The sequence below is a fragment of the Stegostoma tigrinum genome, chromosome 32 (assembly GCF_030684315.1).
Source record: "Stegostoma tigrinum isolate sSteTig4 chromosome 32, sSteTig4.hap1, whole genome shotgun sequence".
NCBI classification, from domain to species: Eukaryota; Metazoa; Chordata; class Chondrichthyes; order Orectolobiformes; family Stegostomatidae; genus Stegostoma; species Stegostoma tigrinum.
In genome coordinates this window covers 31303100-31327137 of record NC_081385.1, presented here as the reverse complement: position 1 = coordinate 31327137, position 24038 = coordinate 31303100, and the positions used below count along the sequence as shown (strand labels likewise).

General features: G+C 44.0%; 1 protein-coding gene across 1 annotated transcript in view; it reads right to left on the bottom strand.

The window, feature by feature from the left end:
• The window catches only part of fez1 (fasciculation and elongation protein zeta 1 (zygin I)), a 95298-nt gene that overhangs the window by 27122 nt on the left and 44138 nt on the right, over positions 1-24038 (bottom strand). Inside the window, exons 3-4 of the mRNA XM_048562250.2 lie at positions 9222-9323; positions 7362-7509 (exon numbers count right to left, since the gene is read on the bottom strand). Of these exons, the coding sequence (XP_048418207.1) occupies positions 7362-7509; positions 9222-9323 (250 nt within the window). The remainder of the gene's footprint in view (positions 1-7361; positions 7510-9221; positions 9324-24038) is intronic.

Sequence of the window (24038 nt, the reverse complement as noted above, 5' to 3'; positions counted from 1 at the left end):
AGGCAGATAGGATAGTGAAGAAGGGGTTTGGTATGCTGGCCTTTATTAGTCAGTGCGTTGAGTATAGGAGCTGGGAGGTCATACTGCGGATGTACAGGACATTAGTTAGGCCACTTTTGGAATACTGCAATCAATTCAGGTCTCCCTGCTTTAGGAAAGATGTTAAACTTGAAAGAGTGTGGAAAAGATTTACAAGGATGTTGCTGGGGTTAGAGGAATTGACCTATACGGAGAGGCTGAATAGGCTGGGAGTATTTTCTCTGTGGCGTCAGAGGTTGAGGGGTGACCTTATACAGGTTTATAAAATCATGAGGGACTGGATAGGGTGAATAGCCAAGTCCTTTTCCCCAGGATAGGGGAGTCCAAAACTAGAGGGCGTAGGTTTAAAGTGAGAGGGAAAGATATAAGAAGGACCTAAAGTGCAGCTTTTTCACACAAAGGGTGGTGCATGTACTGAATGAGCCATCAGAGGAAGTGGTGGAGGCTGGCACAATTACAACATTTAAAAGGCATCTGGATGAATAAATGAATAGGAAGGGTTTAGAGGGATATGGGTCAAATGCTGGCAAATGGGACTAGATTAATTATGGATGGAACAGAGATAATGGGAACTGCAGATGCTGGAGAATCCAAGATAATAAAATGTGAAGCTGGATGAACACAGCAGGCCCAGCAGCATCTCAGGATATCTGGTCGGCATGGATGAGTTGGACTGAAGGATCTGTTTCCCTTTTGTATGGCTCTATGACTTTATGACTTGAAAATAGTTTAACTTAAATAAGATGTTGCAACCTGTACAGGGGAACACAAGATTTTCTTAGCAACAAACTAATATATTATGGTTTACTTAGTAAAACGGGCTCATGTTGTGGGAATAAAATGCCACGAAATTGGGTGGGAGATGTATTTAAAATTGAGTGTTCAGTAATCTTCAAGATATTTAAGTGAGTGTGTCCAAGTGAAAAAGACTGACTCTCTCGCAACTGGCATTTCTTTCCTCTTCACAGTTTGTGATTCTACCTATCGTTGTACCATCAGGAAATTTGGCTATAAAACAGTTGGAAACAGACCCTTCGGTCCAACTACCCTGACCATGTTACCAGACTAAACTAGTTCCACCTGCCTGCCGTGGACCCATATCCTTCCAAACATTTCCTATTTGTGAGCTTATCCAAATGTCTTTTAAATGTTGTACCTGGACCTGCATTCACCACTGTCTCTGACAGTTCGTTGCATACACGAACCACTCTCTGTGTAAAACGGTTACACTTCATGTTCTTTTTAATTTCTTTCCTCCCTCACCTTAAAAATGTGCCCTCTTGTTTTGAAGTCCCCAACCCTAGGGAAAAGACCCTTGTCATTCACCTTATCTATGCCTCTCATGGTTTTATAAACCTCAATTAAGATCATCCATCAACCTCCTATGCTCCAGCGAAAAATGTCCCAGCCTTTCCAGTCTATTTTTATATCTCAAACCCTCTGTTCCTGGGAACATCCTGGTTAATCTTTTCTAAATCTTCTTTGATTTAATAATGTCCTTTCGTATAACCGGACCACCAGAACTGTACACAGTACTCCAGGACACCTTACAAACTCATAATGATGTCCCAACTGCTATACTCAAAGGTTTGAGCAATGAAGGTCTGCAAGCTAAATGCCTTCTTAACCACTGTGTCTACATGTGACGCAAATTTCAAAGATTAAACAGTAAAGGACCCAGCTCTGATCTCTGCAGCATTCCACTGGTTGCAGGGTGTGTGCCAACCTAGAAATGATAAACCAAACTAACTCTGTTTTCTGTTAGTTGGTCAATGCTCCTAAACACCCCAATTAAATAAGCTGTTATTATGTGCAGTTCTTTCATAGGTCATTTTAACAAATGACTTCTGTAAAGCCAAAAACAGTACATTTGCTGATTTGCCTTTCTCAAACCAGCTGTGACTCTGTCAAAGACAATTTTCCTTGAACAAAACATATTGGCCCTACCTGAAAGTATTCTGAATTTTTGACAGTACTACTTCCTTAATAATTGATACAATGAAAAGAACCATCTTACGATTTTCTGATTTTTTGATCAGGTTAACTAAAGGGATGGAGGATGTGTTCTAATGATGTGAAAATAGTTTTGCCTTATCCCTTTTTGACATTTAGGCCACATGACATGATACTGGGCCTTTGAGAGTTAAATTTTAGAGGCAGATTACATAAATTTGGCTTCTATTTTTGACCAAAGAAGATTGAGAGCTGACCTGATCAAGGTCTTTAAATTGTTAAAAGGATTTGCTACTGTAGACATCATTTACAATATATGCTGTAGAGAAATTATTTTCTCTGGTGAAGGAATCAAGAGTAAGAAGGTGTAACCTGTAATATTACAGCTAGGCTATTCAGGTGTGGAATCAGGAGGGGCTTCTTCACACAAATATTACATAAATTTAGACCTCTTTCTCCAGAAGGATTATGCATGTCGAGGGTCAGCTGGAACTTTCACAACTGAGACTGATCGAATGTTGTTGTACTCCGATTTTAATACTTATGGAGAAAAGTTTGTGAGAAGGAGATGAAGTACAGATGAGCCAAAATACATTTAGATGGCAGAGCAGGCTTCAGAGACCAAATGGCTCTGAATGTTCCTATCTTCACACTTTGCCCTAAAGATTGATCGATCTGGGTTGTTTTAATGGGTATTAACTACAGGGATATAAACACGTTTTCCAGCTAATGATTCAATCTGGGTATTTTTTAAAGTAATTAAGAGTTGTTCATTATAAATGCTTGATGCATGTCTGTATAAGACATTTATTGTCAAATAGGACAATCTCTGACAGAAAGTGTCATATTCCATTCTGGTTAACCAGTAAATCAAATATGAAAAAAAAGAGGTTTGAAGGTTTGGCAAATATCTGTAGCTTGGGTCGTGGGTGAGGTTATCGACTTGCTCACCGAGCTGGCTTGTTCTCATTCAGACATTTTGCCACCTAGCATGGTGACGAAACATCTGAACAAAAACAAGCCAGCTCAGCGAGCAAGTCAACAACCTCAAAAAAGGTGTCACAAAATCATCTTTGAAGTGAAAGTGAAGGATTTTGAAATAAAACCATAAAACATATAGTGTCCAATAGCAGAGTTAGAAATGCCGGTCCTTTTAAGGGTCAACTTTAAGATATTTCTCCAACTAATCTGCTCATGTGTCCATATACACTTGTGGTGAAAGTGGGACTTTATTCAGGACATTCTAGTCTAGAGACAGGGAATCATAGAATTAACAATCCAGAAGGAGGCCATTTTACCTATCGTGTCTGTACTGGCTCCTGAAAGAGCTATCCAACTAGCCCCATTCTCCAGCCCTATTGCCACTGCCCTCCAAGTTAATCACTTTCATCTATATTTGCAGCTCTCTTTAGAAACATCATATGGAATCTGCCTCTAATGTTCCCCCAGGCAGTGCATTTCAAATCCCAACAGTTCTCTGAGTAAAGAACTTTTCCCTTGTCTCGCTCCTAGATCTCTTGCTGACAATCTTGAAATTGTGACCCCTAGTTACTAACCTATTGGTCGAAACACAATGTCCTTCTTTACTCTGTCAAAATTCTTCTTCATTTTGAACACCTCAATAAGGTGAACACATCGCCTCTTAATCTTCCCTGATCCAAGGAGAATAAGCCCAATCTCTCTAATGTTTCCTTGCATCTAAAATCTCTCATTCCTGGTATAATTCTAGTAAATCTCCTTTGATTTCTCTCCAAGACTTTCACACCCACCCTTAAGTAAGCCACCCATAGCTGAACACAATACTCCAAATATGGCCTGCCCAATGATTTGTGGAGGTGTAGAGTCACTTCCTTGCTTCTTTACTCTATGTCTCTATTATAAACCCAAGAATCCTATTAGTCTTCTTAACAATTATTTCAACTTGCCTGGCCACCTTTGGAGAATTATGCACTTGAACCGCAAGGTCTCTCTGCTGCTGTACTCCCCTCAAATTTGTACCCTTGAGCCTGTATTGTCTCCATCACTACAAATACCATTGCACCAGAAGAGCCCCAAGGGTCAACTACAGCACTTTCAGAGTTACTGAAAGAAGGTGATGTTCATTGGATTTTGTATTGAAGAGTTAGCTTCGCCCCTTTCCAACTCCATTTTGATTTAACCTCCCTCCCCTCTCCCTACTACGCCTGACCATGGATGGTTTGCATTGCCCTTAACAGACATTGCATGTAAATTATTTAACTGGAAAGCATGGATAACTTACTGAAAGTGGCTAACAGATAGAAAAAGATATAATGCGGGTCATTTGATGATGGGAATTTAGTAGTGTGTAAGAGCAGTTCTGAATATTAAAAGAAAAAAATGAAAAGCTGGGTTTGGGACTCTTCTGGCACAGTGGGAGTGTCTCTACCTCTGAGCCAGGAGCTTTGGGTTCAAGTCCCATTTGTTCGGGAGGTGTATAATAATATTCCTGACAGGTTGATTAGGAAAATATCTGCACACCAGGACATTAAATGGAATGTCAATATACAACATCAATTTCCATTTTGATTTGGTTCCCGACTTTTGGTGGTCTGCATTGCCCCTAATAGGCTTCTCATGTGTTAATCAATTGGAAAATATGGGTGATTTACTGGTGGTGGTTAATAGATGAAAAATATCTCACACGATTTGATGAGGGAATAAAAATGTTCAGTTGTGTGAAAGTTGTCCGGATATGAAAAAGAGTTGCGATCTTTCCCAACTGTGTTCCTCTCTTCTGTGGCTATTTTCATGCCTGGCTGTCCTTCGAGATGCAGCATGCAGTGCTCATCAATAGTCTTGATGCTCTTAGGGAGAGGTGGCACTGCAGGGTGTGGAATGCCGTATCTCCCCTTCCAGCTCCATTTTGACTTAACCCCATCCCTCTCTACTTAGCTCTCCCTCACATTTGGTGTCAACGTATTGATAGGTTCTGCTGGTCAGTTGGAAATATGGGTGATTTTGGTAGTGGTGCATAACAGGTGGAAAATTACAGGCTGGTTTGGTGATGGGAACAAAAATTGTTCAGTTGTGTGTGGAAGCGCTCCTGGATATAAAGTCAATGCAGTAAAGAGTTGGCTTCTCATGAAACCATCATAGTATCCCTACCTTGGAGCCAACAATCCTTGGTTCAATTTGGAAAAACAAACTGAGCCCTTCCAGCTCCATTTTAATTCAATCCCCTCCCCATTTTTGATATTATTCTGTTAACTGGCTGATTTGGCGAGAGGAAACAAAATCAAGAACTGGCTTCTCCCCCACTGATGAGTTAGTTTCTGGACAGGATAGGGTTTTTGTTGCCAAACTCGACATCTGGATTTCAGTCTGTGAAACAGATGATGGGTGATGACTGAGATAAGGAGCACATTCCTAGTCATCTGATTCCACCAGAAGGCTTGGTACAAGTTCACATACACCTCCTCTGTTGCAGTACAGCCAGAATTATAAGTTAATCTAATTGTGGGCATCATTTTGGTGTAGAATGGTGGTGATCAAAATTGGGCCTTACTAATTCATCTTACATTGACAAACAAGAGCCACATTTCCACCCCCCCACAACCTTAAGCATCAACCTGTTCCTTGCTGCACACAGGATCTGAACTAAACTGACCTTACTTTGCGCTAATTTTGCACATTAGGTATAAAAGGAGGTGTGAAAGAGCAAATCAACAGAGCTCCACTAATGCTAGCGACAGTCATCCATTCACTCTGTAGATATTAGTTCTGAGGAAGGGTCACTGGGCCCAAAGTGTTAACTCTGACTTCTCTCCACAGATGCTGCAAGACGTGCTAATCTTTTCCTACAATTTTTGTTTTTGTCTCTGACTTACAGCATCCACAGTTCTTTTGGTCTTTATTAGATATTAATTTTACCTGTTAATCTACAGAATATCTTGCAGATTATTAATGCTTAGCATTATTGTGCTATTATAAGTGCTTCCACCTAAACATGTTACTCATGATATGACAATTTTTCGTTATAATTCTGTCTGCCATCTCGAGAAAAGGGGTGTAGCTGATTCACTTGGCATCTTAAATGTAGCTGGCAGTTGGCGGTGTTAGCATTAATATAATGTAACCCAGTTAAAATAGAATGGTACGTTAAGATATATTTGGGGCTTTGGTTCTTTCCTAGATGTGGGTGCTGTCGACTTCCCCAGACAATGTAGTGGGGAGTTAAGATGAAGGTAATTCATCAAGAACCTTTGATTAATATTTCACACAATGTTAATTATGTTTCATAATCTATCACTATGTTCTTTCAGCTCAGCTGCATTTCCTCGTACATTCTCCATATCCCCTGATCGATTTATTGCCAAGAATCTCTCAATCTCCATTTTAACTATTCACAGCGACATCTCACCATGGTGCAAGAATTTCAAAGATTCATAATTGTCTGAGTAAAGAAAGTTTCCTTCATCTCAGTCCCATGTAGCTGACTCTTATCCAGACGCAATGCCCCTTAGTTCTGTACTGTCCAGTCAGGAAACAACTTTTCAGCATCTACCTGACAGACATCAATGGAATCCCCTCTCCTCTTCTCAACATTACAAAATATCGTCCCATTCTGTTCAATTTCTGCTGACAAGCTAGTCCTTCTATCCCAGAGATCAAGTTAGTGAACTGGATCTGCTGAGGCAGTTTTGTTTGTATCAGCACTTATCCACTTTATTGATGTTGAACCACTGTGTTTAAATGTTCACTCGCTTTGGGTTAGATTATGAGAGTCTGGTAACTGATCTCTACTAACTGTGGCTAAGGCTGGGCTTGCCTCAGAACTAAAATAAACAAAAACCACTGAAAGACCTAGGAGCTGAGCTGTAAATATAAGCATTGGCATTTTGTGATTGCAAAAATACTTTAAAAACTCTTGTAAATAAACTTGTTGTAAACATTGATCTGATATCAAATACGTCACACTTTCAGATGCACACAATGTATTCTGAGTGATGGTGGCGCAGTCTTTTATAAAATAATATTACCTGTGTGTAACAGATGTAATGCTCCTGGCATTACATTGTGCATTTTATTAGTTAGTGCAATAAAAGTGGACAGCTAAAAGTGCAGATCTGTTATGACCAATCTAAACTGTGACACAGGCTTGATTGGCGTCCTCTGGTTACCACATTCTAACCTTCGCCTCAGCGTGGGTAAAACCACAGGAAATTAGCTTTGAGCTGTAACTCTTTACAGGAGCCTGGAACTGTAAAATACTAACCCATCTTAGTGGGAAAACTTTTTCAAACTACTCATGCAACAATACATCCTAAGCCCTTACACCCTCACCCTCCCCCCATGTCAGAGTCGGGTGATACAGTGATCCATGTACTGATAATTGACAAGCACCTTACCTTCCAGCTGGATGTTATTGTTGCTGCTGGATGGTTTCAAAACCTGGACATCCTGCGAGAGGACCGTGAGTTTGTCGGACTGTGATGGAGTCTCTTCAATCTCAGGGTCAGGGGAATTCTGCATCATCTCTTCAATCTCCTCAATGACCTGCGGGTGGATGAGCAGACACTTACATCCCAGATATTCTGCTAACTTGACTCTTTTCAACATTTTTTTTCCCCCTTGGAGTTCTGATAATTGTTTGGAGGTGTTGGATGGTCGGTGGATAAGTGCATTACCTGCTGTGATAATGATGCACACAGACTGTGTACATTTCAGGTTCTTACATTGTCTGGTCTGTGCTGAGCTGTGGGGCAGGGGAGCAGCTGCTTTTATTGGGAAACGTGCTTCACCAATCATTTATAACTTCATTTCAAGCTGCCGCAACTTTCACCCTCCATTCACCAATCTGTCTCCAGTTGAACAACCTCTCCTTTTCCTTTGATGGTCTTGCCCCCAGCAAAGATTTTCCTCTTTTCCCATTTTGTTACTGCTCCAATATAACAGGCCTGAGCTGAACTGGTTTAATAAATCATTACCGGTTGGCACTGCATCTACACCTATCAATTCTCACTCTCCTTGGGCAGAACCATACACACTATTTAATGATCATTCTGGATAATCTGTGGCTTCCTGTCTCCAACCTTGACAGATTCCTGAAACCCCTCTCTGCTGTTCTTTTCACCCTCGCAACCAATAACATGTGCAAGGAGCTAATGGACTTCTTGGTCATGATAAGAAGTCTATTTTAACCTGTGCCACTATCTACTTAACGTCCAGCCACCCAGCTTCCACTCCTGGCTCCCATACCATCTTTTCAGGGCCTAGAGTTTAATCATTGTGGCCAGGATTTAAGGCACTTTTTTGCAATAGCCCCTAACCCTCCATCACAGAGGAACAATGGTAGATCAATAGCCATCCATTATACTTCTGTCGTATTTCCAACTTCTACAGAAAGTGATGATTCACCAAACTTGAGAATGTTCTGCCAATATTTCAAATAATAAAGGCTGGAGCTTTGTCAGCTGGGTTCTCAATGTTACTCATTAAAATAAGATAATACAGATGCTGGAAATCTGAAATAAAAACAAATAAAATGGAGAAGTTCAGCAGGACTGGCACAATCTGTGGAGCAAGAAACAAAGTTAATGTTTTGAGTCAAACATGATTCTTCCTTATAGAACAGAATCCATACAGTGTAGAAGCAGGCCATTTGACCCATCAAGTCTACACCAGCCCACTGAAGAACATCACACCTAGACCCACCCCACTACTCTATCTGTGTAATTTTTCATTTCCCATGGCTAATCCATGTGGCCTGGACATTATGGGTAATTTAGCATGGACAATCCAACTAACTTTACATCTTTGGACTGTGGGAGGAAAGCAGAGCACCCAGAGGAAACCCATGTAGACATGAGGCGATTGTACAAGCTCCACACAGACAGTCACCAGACGCTGGAATTGAACCCAAGTCCCTGGCCGTAGGAGATGGCAGTGCTAACCACTGAGCCACCGCACTACCTTTCAGAACTGTTAACTCTTTCTCTCTTCACAGATGCCAAGCTGATTCAGCTCTTGGTGTTTTTATCTTAAAGTTGTTCGCTCTGTATTTTCAGTATCCCTCAGCCTGGGATTGAATGATGGGTAGTACTTAGTTCAGTCTGTTCCTCCCCAGACACTGTCTGCACTGAAGAGTTAGACTTACTTTTGCAGCCAGACTGTGAGTCTCTCTTGAAGATGGTGGTACCAATAGCACATTTTAGTTATTTTTCATTTAGCTTCTCTGTGTGTGCTCTTTGTTGGCTGTGGAGATTTACCTGTTCAGCTGTGAAGAGAGGCTCCTCACTATTGCAGGATACAATGATGTCCAACTTCTCGATTAATTCTGCATCCTCAGTGATACTATCCTTGTCACTGACCTGAACAACACATGGGAAAAAGAGGGAATATAGCACTGTTTTATTACATCTTTTCATGTTCTCCTTCAATATATAAATCACAACTTCTTCAAACTATTCCCTCCTGCAATGGGAAACTCAAAAGCATCAGCAAACACACTTCTCTTATTCATTCACGGGATGAGGGCGTCGCTGGCCAGGCAGCATTTATTGCCCATCCCTAATTGCCCAGAGGGTAGTTAAGAGTCAGGCACATTGCTATGGGTTGAGAGTCACATGTAGGCCAGGCCAGGCCAGGCAAGGATGGCAGTTTCCTTCCCTAAAGGACATCAGGGAACCAGGTGCTTATTTTTTGCCCTGCCCCTGACAATCAACAATGCATTCATGTCATCATTAGGCTCTTAATGCCAGAATGTTTGTCTTTTTTAAAAATTGCATTCAAATTTCACCATCTGCCATGGTGGGATTCGAACCTGTGTCCTCAGAATATTACCTTGGTGTCTGGATTACTACTGGGCCATCCCTCCTTCACTAAGCAAATTGTTGGAGCTACAGACTGACAAGTACCGAGGTCCTGATGGTCTTCATCCTAATATCAGTCATTTGATGTTTTAATTTTAATTCTCTGCAATTCCTTTGATTTTGAGACATTCCCTTTAGGACTATTAACAAAAAAGGAAGAACACAGGGAGCAGGAAACAGATTAACATCTGTCATGGAAGCTTTTCTTAAAGAAGTTACAGCAGGGCTGGAGAAATTTGAGGTAATCAGGGAGCATCAACATGGTTTTGTGAGAAGGAGGCCATGTTTGAACAATCTACTGGAGTTTTTTGGGGGCGGGGGTTGTAATATGAACTATGGGGAAGAGGAGAGCTGGTGGATATACCTTGCTTAGATTTCTAGAAGATAACTAGGTGCATAAGGATTAAATAAAAGTTCATTGGCATAGTGGCATGGATAGATACTGCTGGCTGACAGGAAGCAGACCTAAGTGGAATTGGATCTTTTCAGGTTGGCAAGATGTACCAACTGGTGTACTACATGGACCATGATGGGACATCAACTGTTACACCTTGATATAAATGACGAAGGGATGGAAGGTATGGTCATCAAATTTGCTGATGACATGTAACTGGGCAGCAATGGATCTTTTGTAATAGAGATAAAGGGAACTGCAGATGCTGGAGAATCCAAGATAATAAAGTGTGAAGCTGGATGAACACAGCAGGCCAAGCAGCATCTCAGGAGCACAAAAGCTGACGTTTCAGGCCTAGACCCTTCAGAGAGAGGGATGGGGTGAGGGTTCTGGAATAAATAGGGAGAGAGGGGGAGGCGGACCGAAGATGGAGAGAAAAGAAGATAGGTGGAGAGGAGAGTATAGGTGGGGAGGTAGGGAGGGGATAGGTCAGTCCAGGGAAGACGGACAGGTCAAGGAGGTGGGATGAGGTTAGTAGGTAGGAAATGGAGGTGCGGTTTGGGGTGGGAGGAAGGGATGGGTGAGAGGAAGAACAGGTTAGGGAGGCAGAGACAGGCTGGGCTGGTTTTGGCAAGCAGTGGGTGGAGGGGATGAGCTGGGCTGGTTGTGTGATGCGGTAGGGGGAGGGAACGAACTGGCCTGGTTTTGGGATGCGGTGGGGGAAGGGGAGATTTTGAAACTGGTGAAGTCCACACTGATACCATTGGGCTGCAGGGTTCCCAAGTGGAATATGAGTTGCTGTTCCTGCAACCTTCAGGTGGCATCATTGTGGCACTGCAGGAGGCCCATGATGGACATGTCATCTAAAGAATGGGAGGGGGAGTTGAAATGGTTCACGACTGGGAGGTACAGTGGTTTACTGTGAACCGAGCAGAGGTGTTCTGCAAAGCGGTCCCCAAGCCTCCGCTTGGTTTCCACAATGTAGAGGAAGCCAAACTAGGGTACAATGAATGCAGTATACCACATTGGCAGATGTGCAGGTGAACCTCTGCTTAATATGGAAAGTCATCTTGGGGCCTGGGATGGGGTGAGGGAGGAGGTGTGTGGGCAAGTGTAGCACTTCCTGCAGTTGCAGGGGAAGGTGCCGGGTGTGGTGGGGTTGGAGGGCAGTCTGGAGCGAACAAAGGAGTCACGGAGAGAGTGGTCTCTCCAGAAAGCAGACAAGTGTGGGGATGGAAAAATGTCTTGGGTGGTGGGGTCGGATTGTAGATGGCGGAAGTGTCGGAGGATGATGCGTAGTATCTGGAGGTTGGTGGGGTGGTGTTTGAGGACGAGGGGGATCCTCTTTGGGCGGTTGTGGCGGGGGCAGGGTGTGAGGGATGTGTTGCGAGAAATACGGGAGATGTGGTCAAGGGCGTTCTCGACCACTGTGGGGGGACAGTTGCGGTCCTTGAAGAACTTGGACATCTGGGAAGTGCGGGAGTGGAATGCCTCATCCTGGGAGCAGATGCGGCGGAGGTGGAGGAATTGGGAATGGGGAGGGAATGGCATCACACAACCAGCCCAGCTCATCCCCACCCCCCACTGCATCCCAAAACCAGCCCAGCCTGTCTCTGCCTCCATAACCTGTTCTACCTCTCACCCATCCCTTCCTCCCACCCCAAGCCGCACCTCCATTTCCTACCTACTAACCTCATCCCACCCCTTGACCTGTCCGTCTTCCCTGGACTGACCTATCCCCTCCCCACATCCCCACCTATACTCTCCTTTCCACGTATGTTCTTTTCTCTCCATCTTCGGTCCGGCTCCCTATTTATTCCAGAACCCTCACCCCATCCCCCTCTCTGATGAAGGGTCTAGGCCCGAAATGTCAGCTTTTGTGCTCCTGAGATGCTGCTGGGCCTGCTGTGTTCATCCAGCTTCACACTTTGTTAGCAATGGATCTTTCCCAAGATTAAGTGCCTCCGGTGGGGAGGATGGAAGCCAGACAAGTGCTGCCGGCCACTCAAAGACTACAAGCTGCATTGACCAGTTACGCCAACTGGGTGGTAACATCCAACAAGGTTAGACTCCAAGTCACAGAAGGAGAGGGTGGGGGTGGGTATCCTTGAAAGCCAAGAGTTCCTTACACCCCACCTTGGACACCTTTCTCACATGTTTCCCACCCCCCCACCTCCACCCCAGAACTCTTCCCTTGCAACATGAACTGCTCTACTCTCAGTAAATCTGGCCCCTTGCGAGGAATTTATATGCCAATGTTCAGATTGCACATCAATCAAGGCTGCCTTGCCCACGTTACCGATCAGCTGAAAGTTCTCTGTCATGTATCCTGTGAACCTGCTCCTGACATGCCATCTTGCCAAAAGTTTGGCATCTGCTTTCCTTTTGTTGGTTGCTGATTCTATCCATTTGCTGAGCAGGGATTAAAAGCTTCAAGTGCCCAGTGATGATTGAACCGTGGTGAATACCTCTCTGGTCAGGGCATTCCTGACCTGAGGTAGGTGCTGGTTGACTAGTGGTCCATGATAGTCCCTTTTGTTATAACTGCATTAAACAGAATACAAGTGCACAGATTCATGTAAAAGCTTCATTTCAGTTAGCCACGCTCCATAAATTTCGTATTCCACTGATTACTAGTTCCCCATATTTATACAACCAACTCGAAATCAATTGCCTCTTAATTAATGTATCCATTCATCTGTTCCCTCACGCCATTAGGTCTCAGGAATTCCTTCAGACCACATTAGATAATATCACTTCTTACCATTGGCTACAGCGTGTAGTTTCCATTCTCTAGGCCAAGTGACTTATGCTCATTATTCATAGCCAATTATTCACCTATTTTGTTAATGCTTTAAAAGCACCTCATTACTTGGAAAACACTTTAGAAGATACTGATCACTTCAGAGGACTTACTTCTTTGCACAGAATTTAAAAAATGCCAAGATCTTGCTTTCAGCCCTATTGCTAAAGATAGCCTGATATGAACAGACATGATTGCTTCATGAGTGCTGAGTAATTGTGATAGCTGAAGCTTTGTCAGAATTCTCCTGACCATAGCAGATCCTGCTTACAGTGTGGAAGGCCAGGATAATCGATAGCCACATATCCTGCTTAGCTGTGACTACTCAGCTTGGTAATGAGAGCCAGAGAGTTGTTTTCAGGTACATACAAGTGCCAGCTATTCCTCATTGTTACACCGGGTCTATCGAGTGACTGCAATGCTCAGTTGCACCCTGAATGTTCTTGTTGGCATGTGCAATAGGAGCATGTGCAGGAATTGCCACGTAGCTGGCCTCAGGCATCGCCTTTCGTGACCCACCCAAAAGGGAAGGTGTTCGCTGCTCCATCACTGAGCTGTAAGGTCGTGCCTGTGTCTTGAATATTTTGCTCTTAGTCACTTCTTTGACTCTCTCTGCTGCAGCCTTGGCAGTGTTAAAAGGGGCATAAGATCCTTCAAAACTTTCCAAGGATCTTCAGGATTGAAACAAAGGAAGACCTGCCTTTATATGGTGTTTTAATACAAGCACTGACTTAAAGTGAATACTAACTCAAACCCTAATCCTAACTCTATCACTGTACAACCAATAAATCATTCCTGAAGTGTAGTCACTGTTGTAATGTAGGAAGTGTAGGAGTCACTATGTACACAGCAAGATCCCAAATCAGTGTTGTGATAATGACAGTGCAGTCTGTTGATTGAGGAATAAATATTAGGCATGACATCATGGATAATGGTGGATCATATTAACATCTTGGAATTTCGTAATACACATCAACGCATGCAGCAGCTTTGGTTTAACATCATATCTACGAGCTGGCACTTCTGACATGGTAATTCCTTAGCAGTGGTCTCGCAAGTCAGCCTTGGATTTTCTGTTCAAATTCTAAAGTGGAACTTGAACCCAAAACCCTGTGACTCAGAAAGCTTCATGGTGAGCCACAGCAGACAGATTGTAATGATTTCTAATTTGATATTTCCTTCAGTTGTCCTTTGCCTTAAGTTTCAATATCATTAAACTTAATTTCATCCTCAATGTTCTATTCTCAGCACAGGTGGGATCCTGCTCCAACCTGTCTCAACACACACAGTCCTCAGGTTACAAATGGGCTCGGTTTCTGAGTCATGGTGCAGAAAGAGGCCATTCAGCCCATCAAGTCTGCGCCAGCTCTCCGAATGAGCAATTTGTTGTGTTCCATTCTTCTGCCTCCTCTCAGTAATCCTGCATATTCTGCCTTTCCAGATAACAGTCTAGTTCTATATGAATGCTGCAACTGAATCTGCCTCGGGCACACACTCAGGCAGTGCATTCCCGACTTTAACCCACTCACTGCATAGAAAAGTATAGAAAACTCGATTTGTATGCAAGTTGGAGCACAACGCAACACAATGTAGGAAATGTTCAGACGCTGGATATTTTAAATTACACCTATGTATGGGATCGCATTTGTAAGTATGAGCATCTGTAAAGTGGTCACTTATAGGCTCATATTGAAAGCCATGCAAATGAGGACATAATTGGATGCCAACATTGAAACAGAATCTGTCAATAGCAATTTGTTCTAAACTAATTAATTGTAGTCCACTAAGGCATCTCTCTTCATTAAAGATGATTGACACTTTGAGTGGCACCACTCCACAAGCAAGAGGCAAGATGAGAAAGCAGGTCTCCATGTACTGCCGTAGTCAGTATGGAGATTGAACGTGCACTACAGATAGCACGCTGTAGCCATTGAGTAACTGTCGAAAAATCAAGACGATCTAATGAGGTCCCACTCTATCATTCATTCCCCTTTGCCTTGATATTGTTGAAGGAATTATCTAATTTAGTTATGAATTCATTTGTGGCCCTCATTTGTGACAGAATTCCATCTTCTAATTGCAAACTGTGTTAAGAAATTCCATGCAATTGTTTCAAGGAAAATCACCACAGCAAAATCAATCAAGCTGCAAAAGCTGCCTTGCAGAGAAGGTTAGAGTCCACACCCAGCTTGTGCACAGTGACTCAATGCCAATGATGAAGCTCCAACTATGCCCTGCCCTGCATCTTGGGCAAATTAAAACATCCCCTATATCACTTTTAAGTTCCTACAGGAGCTTTGGAGATAAGTGTTAAGAGCTAAAGTAATTCAACATCATTCTCAGTTCACAAAATGCTGGGCACCTGCAGATCTCTGATTTTTCAGATTGAATCTTACACTGACATGACTCTACAAAAATAATGTCATGCAAATTTGCCTTGGGAGATTGAAGGGAGAAACTGCCCACTTGTGAAAGGATTGAGAAAGAGAGTGCATACATTTAAAGTAAATGACAAAAAAAAAGCAAAAGCAAAACTGAGGAAGAGATATTTTTCTATGCAGTGAGTGGGTTAAAGTCAGGAATGCGCTGCCTGAGTGTGTGCCCGAGGCAGATTCAATTGCAGCATTCATATAGAACTAGACTGTTATCTGGAAAGGCAGAATATGCAGGATTACTGAGAGGAGGCGGAAGAATTGGACACAACAAATTGCTCATTCGGAGAACTGGTGCAGACTTGATGGGCTGAATGGCTTCTTTCTACACCGTAACATTACTGTGATTTTATTGTCACGAACAAACAGCCTATTTCCTACATGGCCCCATCTACTTTGCCATTGCAATATTGCACAAGATAAATTAATAATAAGTCAGTGATTGCAACTACTGTATAAGTATGACCTTTGCAAATTATAATTGTAAGATATTCACCTCATGGTACTCTGTTTTGACAACTGTGACTTCTGAACTAATCTAAAAATGCTGAAGAAAATATGTATTAGTACCATTGACACTTCAGCAATTTATTCAGCAATGGGTCAATGGTAAATATCTCTCACCAATTTTTAATTTCAGAAATATACTTCATTCATTAAAAAAATCTTTATATACATATATAGCCACTAGAGCAGTTTGATTCTGCACGGTCTTTACATAGAACAAACAAATACAAAGCATTTCTTACTTATACAAGACTATACATACATTTGAGGCACTGGGAGGGTCCAATGACTGAACAGGCCCCTACTGTACTTTGGCAGAAAGACCTTGGACAGTGGTCTTTCCCCTATGTGCCTTGGCAGCAGCTGCCCAAAGATTTAGAACCTCTCTCAGCACGTAGCCCTGGACCTTGATATTTAACACTTGGTCAAGGCCAATTATTTGGTCTGGAAGACCAGCACGTTTTGGGCAGACCAAAGAATATCTTTTAGTGAGTTGATGGTCCTTTGGGTGCAGTCCTGGGAAACATAGACCACAAACCAGGGAGACCTGTGTCACGGAGCTGCTTGGGACAAGCCTCAACAAGAACCAATGCATATCCCTCCAGAATTCCGTTGCAAAGGAACATTCCAGAAGGTGATTTGTGACTGTCTCTCTGTGACCCCCAACTCTCCCCACAGCACCACCGCACCGCGCCCACCACCCCCCCCCCCCCCCACCCCTGCCAACCAAATCCAGTTTTGAGGGCATTGTGCAGTGGCACAGAGAGTTTGGGCGTACATAAGGGATCTGACGGGCAGCACCCGTCTCACCACCAGCCAAGCAATGTCTGGGTGCTTGTTAGAAAATTCTGGCGATGAGGCATTCTGCCAAACGACTTTGACAGTCTGCTCAGGGGACGACCTCGACAGGATCCACCCTCTCCATTGCACGCAGATTTGCGAGGATGTTATTTCCTGATGGATTTGAAGTCAAAGTTGTTTCTCTTTGCAAATTTCTCCATGAAGGACTGGTAATACAGAACAGTACAACAACTTGGAGTGTTTTGCCGTAAAGAAACCAGTCCCATCCTGTACAACAGCAGGTAGAAGCACTGTACATAGCGACACTTGGTGTTTGCATACTGAGGGTTTATGCACAGCTTGATGCAGTTGCACACAAAGGTGGCCATCAAAGCTGGGTACATTCTTCCTCCCCCTTATCGCTTACCTTTGAGAAGGTTCAAATCCCCCTCCAGAGACATGCATATAAAACCTAGGCTGATATTCCAGTGCAGTGCTGAGGGAGTGCTGTACTATCAGAGGCACCACTGGTTGGTGAGATGTTAAACCAAATCATGGGCTGTGCTCTCAGATAGATGGGAACTATCCTGTGAAACTATTTCACTGGTGTCCTAATTTAAAATATTGCTCGGTGAAAATCAGATCAATCATTTTGGATCTCTGGGACAAAACAGTTGTTCCTACTATTCATTGTGTCAATTGTTCAAAACCACTAAACTGCCTGTGAAAGCACGTTGAAATGTCACGAGATCATGGATATAAATAAATTCAAGTCTTTAACTGATGGGGGGTGGTTTAGTATTGATGGTGCTTTTGTCATTCTGGCCAAGATTGAACAAGCATGACTACAACCATTTAGGTGACCAGACATCATGAAACTAAATTGTATTTGTGGTACAGAGCTACCTTTAGACCAATAAGGCCAAGTTCAAGTTGAAACTACTTCAGAGATATGTCATAAAATGTCTGTGCAAGGGTTTACATGACCAGGAAATGTAAGATCAAAAGTAGGCCACTCAGCCCATCAAGTCTACTCTGGCATTCAATGAGATCATGGCTGATCTGATAACTCTCAACTGCACTTTCCTACCTTTTCCCCATAACTCTTGGTTCCTTTCAGATTAAAAATCTGTCGATCTCAGCCTTGGATATACCTAATTACTCGGCCTCCAATGTTTTCTCCAGTAAAGAATTCTAAAGATTTACTAACCTCTGAGGGAAATACCTCCTCAGCTTTGTCTTAAATGAATGACTCCTTATTTTGACTCTCCCACAAGGGGAATCTACCTTTCCACATTGAATCCGTCAAGCCACCTGAAACTTGTGTATGTTTCAATAAGGTTGCCTCTCATTCTTCTACATTTCAGTGAGTATAGGCCCGACTCAACCTCTGCTCATAAGTCAGTCTCTCCATCGTGGGCCTTCTCTGCCTCCAATGCCAGTATATCTTTCCCTAGACATGGGGAACACAACTGTTCTCAATGTGGCAGCTGTGGTCTGATTAGTGCCTTGTATACTTTTAGCAAGACCTCTTTACTTTTATACTTCGCCTTTGAAGTAAAAGCCAACATCCCACTTGTTTTCACTATTACCTGTTGAACTTGGATGCTAACGTTTGTGATTCATGGCACCAGGACTTCCGATTCCCTCCATGCTGTAGCTTTCTGCAGTTCTTCTCCATTTAAACAATATTCAGCTCCTCTATCCATCTTGCCAAAATGCATAATCTCACAATTTTCCCACATTATATTTTGTCTGTCTAGATACTGCTTAAACCTGTCTATACCCTTTGGTATAATCTTGATGTCATCCTCACCACTTGCCTTCCCACCTATTTTGTGTCATCTTCAAATGTGGCTACAACACAATGACATCCCTCATCTGAATCATTAATAAGTATTGTCAATTGGTGTGTCCCCAGCACTGATCACGGTGGCACACCACTAGTTACAGGTTGCTAAACTGTAAATGACCCCCTTACTGCCAACTCTCTACCTTCTGTTAGTTAGCCAATCCTCTATGCATGCTAAAAATAATTATTAAAGTAATAATCATAGTTTCCCTGCAGTGTGGAAGCTGGTCATTTGGCCCATTGATTCCACACTAAGTGTCTGAAGAGCACCCCTATCCCATCCCTGTAACCCTGCATTTCCCATGGCTAACCCACTTAGCCTGCCCACCCTTGGGCACTATGGCCAATTTAGCATGGCTAATCCACCTAACTTACACCCCTTCGGACAAGGTCAGAAGTCACACGACATCAGGTTATAGTCCAACAGGTTTATTTGAAATCATAAGCTGTCAGAGCGCCGCACCTTCATCCCGACAAAAGCTTGTGATTACTAATTAACTTGTTGGACGATAACTTGTTCTTCTGTGACTTCTGGCCTCACCTGCCCTAGTCCAACACCGGCACCTCCACACCTTTGGGCAATGGAAGGAGCACCCGGAGGAAACCCACGCAGTCACAGGGAGAATGTGCAAACTCCATACAATCACCCAAGGCTGGAACTGAACCTGGGTCTCTGGCACAGTTAAGCAGTAGTGCTTACCACTGAGCCATCCTAAATAAAAATAATAACAAATTAAAAATAATTATAATGGCACAACTAAAGTGAAACAATCACAGAGCATCAGGGCAGCACTGTCAGACAAAGACCGATAACCAAGTTCTGCAATCAATGAATTCGTCAGTTCCTACTATCTCAGTGCACATCATGTTCTGTAACTCTCAACATGAAGCATTGTGAGCTGTGCAATCACAAGATGAAGTAGGTGACGAAGGCGCTAAAAGTAATCGCTGAGTGAATTGCATTAACAAATGTGAATTGCAGCAAAGTACACAGCATTAGTGAATACAAATAGTAACATTAGAGAGCACTCAGGTGCAATCTTTACACCTACAAGTTGTTGGTTTCAGAGACGTTAGCTAAGATCCAACAAGATAAAAAGTCAGCACTTGCATTAGGGAAAAAGATTCTGTTAAACTCTGTGACTGAGACAATTGGGTGCTACATAGACATGTAAACCATACCCTGGCCTAAGTTCATTCACAGCACATCAATGAAAAAGATTAGACAAAAGTATGAATTTTCAGACTTGCCTTAAACCTGGGATGCTAAAGTGCAGCTCCTCAGTCACTGCCCTGTTGCTTAGATCGCAGTCAGTTACACTCCAGCAACTGGCATTGGACAGTTAGCCTCTGGATACCCACTTTCTGCCAGGCTTTGTGCTAATTTTATTTTAATTCAATTCAATGCTAATTGACATAGCTCCCGTACCAAGTGCAGGGGAGGCACAGATGGGCTCAGTGAAGCTGGGAGCATGACCCTTCAGCCGCGTGCTTGGCATTTCCTTACAGGACAATGCAGCCTTTCAAATACAATCCAGCTGCCATCATTTGGGAAATGATCTCATTTTAATGCATAATAAAAGCTTATGAATAAATTGCTCTGCAATTCATCTGTTTAACAGTTTATTGGGTCTACATTGGTACACAGAATTTCACAGTTCAGAAACAGATTTAGCTAGTGGTAAATATTGGCAGAATATGGATATTAGTCTGATGTCAATAAACAGAAGCAAAACCAGTTCATTCAGAAGCACAAATTAGTTCCCATGCAGGAAGAGCCATTTGACCCATCATATCTATGCCAACCCTCTGAATGTGGACTGCACATTCCCTGCTCTCTCCCAGTAACTCGAACCATTCTTCATTTTCAAATAACAATCCAATTCCCTCTTGAATGAGCCTATCTCCACCACACTCTCACGCAGCGCATTCCAGACCTGAACCATTCACTGCACAAGACAATTTCTCCACACCCCTCCATTGCTTCTTAGAAACTGTGCCCTATCATTGTTAATCCTTCCCCCAATGGAAACATTTTCTCCCTATTATCTTCCCTACTCTAACCCATCGATTTTAAATGCCCTGATCAAATCTCGTCAACTTTCTATTCTCCATGGAAAACAGTCCCACCTTCGCGATCTCTCTGTGCAACTGAAGCTCTTCATTCTTGTAACAACTCTTGTGAATATTTCCTGCACTGTCTCGAATGCCTTCCCATCCTTCCTATAGTATGGTGACCAGATACAGACACACTGCTCTAGCTGAGGATGAATCAATGTTTTAAACAAATTTAATATAATCTTCTCACTGTTGTATTATAAGTCTCTGTTATTAACTGCTCTTCACCTGTTCTACTACCATTAGTGACTTATGCACACATACATCCTGGTCCTGCTGCTCCTGTGTTCACTTTAGAATTGTACACTTTTAAAAAATATTGGTTCTTTTGCATTCCTGTCAAAATGCATCACAAAACATTTCTGAGAGTCAGAATGCCTCACTCAATGTCACTCACACTCAATTCATTTCATCCTGTCAACATACCCTTTCTACCTCCTGAAAAGTGACCATGGCAAGTTTATTGGAAGCTTCTCAGCATTACTCAAGGCTTCTCGGTAAACTTCAGGATTAACAAAAGGTAACACCACTCATCCAACCCACTCACCCCCACTAATCTGCCTGATTAGCCCCAATGGTATATTTTGCATGGCGTGAGGCTGGGTGTCAAGCACTGCATCCTCCTCATCCAGCCGCATGGCCAGTAGTGACCAATGCTCTTGGTGGCACTAATGAGCAATAGGTCCTCTGATTGGGTGGGTCCCCTTTGAAAGCAAGCAGGTATCATCAGTTAACAAAGTGTGGAGCTGGATGAACACAGCAGGCCAAGCAGCATCTTAGGAGCACAAAAGCTGACGTTTCAGGCCGAGACCCTTCATCAGAAAAGGGGGATGGGGAGAGAGTTCTGAAATAAATAGGAAGGTGGGGGGGGGGGTCGAAGATGGATAGAGGAGAAGATAGGTGGAGAGGAGATAGACCGGTCAATGAGGCGGGGATGGAGCCAGTAAAGGTGAGTGCAGGTAGGGAGGTAGGGAGGAGATTGGTCAGTCCAGGGAGAATGGACAGGTCAAGGGGGCAGGATGAAGTTAGTAGGTGGGAAATGGAGGTGCGGCTTGAGGTGGGAGGAGGGGATAGGTTCTTCCTCTTTCACCTAATCACCTCAGGTGACCTCCCAACCACAGCCTCCAACCTCATTGTTCCCCAACCCCGCACTGCCTGCTTCTATCTCCTTCCCAAAATCCACAAACCCGCCTGCCCTGGCCGACCTATTGTCTCCGCCTACTCCTGCTCCACCGAACTCATCTCCACCTATCTGGACTCCATTTTCTCCCCCTTGGTCCAGGAACTCCCTACCTACGTCTGTGACACCACCCATTGCCCTCCACCTCCTCCAGAACTTTCAATTCCCTGGTCCCCAACATCTCATTTTCCCCATGGACCAGTCCCTATACACCTGCATTCCCCACACAGATGGCCTAAAGGCCCTCCGCTTCTTCCTATCCAGCAGGCCCGACCAGTCACCCTCCACCGACACCCTCATCCACCTAGCCGAACACGTCCTCACCCTCAACAACTTTCGATTCCTCCCACTTCCTACAGACAAAGGGGGTGGCCATGGGTACCCGCATAGACCCAAGCTATGCCTGCCTCTTTGTAGGTTATGTGGACCAGTCCCTCTTCCGCACCTACACAGGCCCCAAACCCCACCTCTTCCTCTGTTACATTGATGACTGTATTGGCACCACCTTGTGTTCCCACCAGGAACTCGAACGGTTCTACAACTTCCACCCCAACCTCAAGTTCACCTGGGCCATCTCCAACACATCCCTCACCTTCCTGGACCTCTCTGTCTCCATTTCAGGCAACCACCTAGAAACCAATATCCATGTCAAGCCCACCGACTCTCACAGCTACCTGGAATACACCTCCTCCCACCCACCATCCTGCAAAAATTCCATCCCCTATTCCCAATTCCTTCACCTCTGCCACATCTGCTCCCAGGATGAGGCATTCCACTCCTGTACATCTCAGATATCTTCATTTTTCACCGGCTGCAACTCCCCCTGCCACAGTGGTCGAGAACACCCCTGACCGTGTCTCCCACATTCTCCGCAACTCATCCCTCACACCCCGTCCCCGCAATAACATCCAAAAGAGAATCCCCCTCATCCTCACATACCACCCCATCAACCTCTGGATCCAACGCATCATCCTCTGACACTTCCGCCATCTGCAATACGACCCCACCACCAAAGACATTTTTCCATCCCCACCCTTGTCTGCCTTCCAGAGAGACCACTCTTGCCGTGACTCCATTGTCCGCTCCACACTCCCCTCCAACCCCACCACTCCCAACACTTTCCCCTGCAACCGCATGAAGTGCTACACTTGCCCCCACACCTCCTCCCTCATCCCCATCCCAGGACCCAAGAAGACTTTCGACATCAAGCAGATGTTCGCCTGCACATCTGCCAATGTGGTATACTGCATCCAAGGTACCCGTCGTGGCCTCCTCTACATTGGGGAAACCAAGCGGAGGCTTGGGGACCACTTTGCAGAACACCTACGCTCGGTTCGCAATAAACAACTGCACCTCCCAGTCACGAACCATTTCAACTCCCCCTCCCATTCCTTAGATGACATGTCCATCCTGGGCCTCCCGCAGTGCCACAGTGATGCCACCTGAAGGTTGCAGGAACAGCAACTCATATTTCGCTTGGGAACCCTGCAGCCCAATGGTATCAATGTGGATTTCACAAGCTTCAAAATCTCCCCTCCCCGCACTGCATCCCAAAACCAGCCAATCTCGTCCCGGCCTCCCTAACCTGTTCTTCCTCTCACCTATCCCCTCCTCCCACCTCAAGCTGCACCTCCATTTCCTTCCTACTAACCTCATTTCGCCCCTTTGATCTGTCCATCCTCCCAGGACTGACCCATCCCCTCTCTACCTCCCCACCTACACTCACCTTTACTGGCGCAATCCCCGCCTCATTGACCAGTCTGTCTCCTCTCCACCTATCTTCTCCTCTATCCATCTTCAATCCGTACCCTCCCCTCCCCCAATTTATTTCAGAACGCTCTCCCTCTCCCCCTTTTCTGATGAAGGGTTTAGACACGAAATGTCAGCTTTTGTTCTCCTGAGATGCTGCTTGGCCTGCTGTGTTCATCCAGCTCCACTCTTTGTTACCTCAGATTCTCCAGCATCTGCAGTTCCTATTATCTCAGGTATCATCAGTTCTTTGCCACTGTCAAACTGTAAACCTGGGCTCTGCTGACAGCTGAAACAGGCATGACCCGTTTATTTTTGGCTGGACCTCCAGAGAGCGCGACGAATTTGCCCAATATTCCGGCTCAGGGCTAAGCAGACCTTCATAATACTTTGTTACTG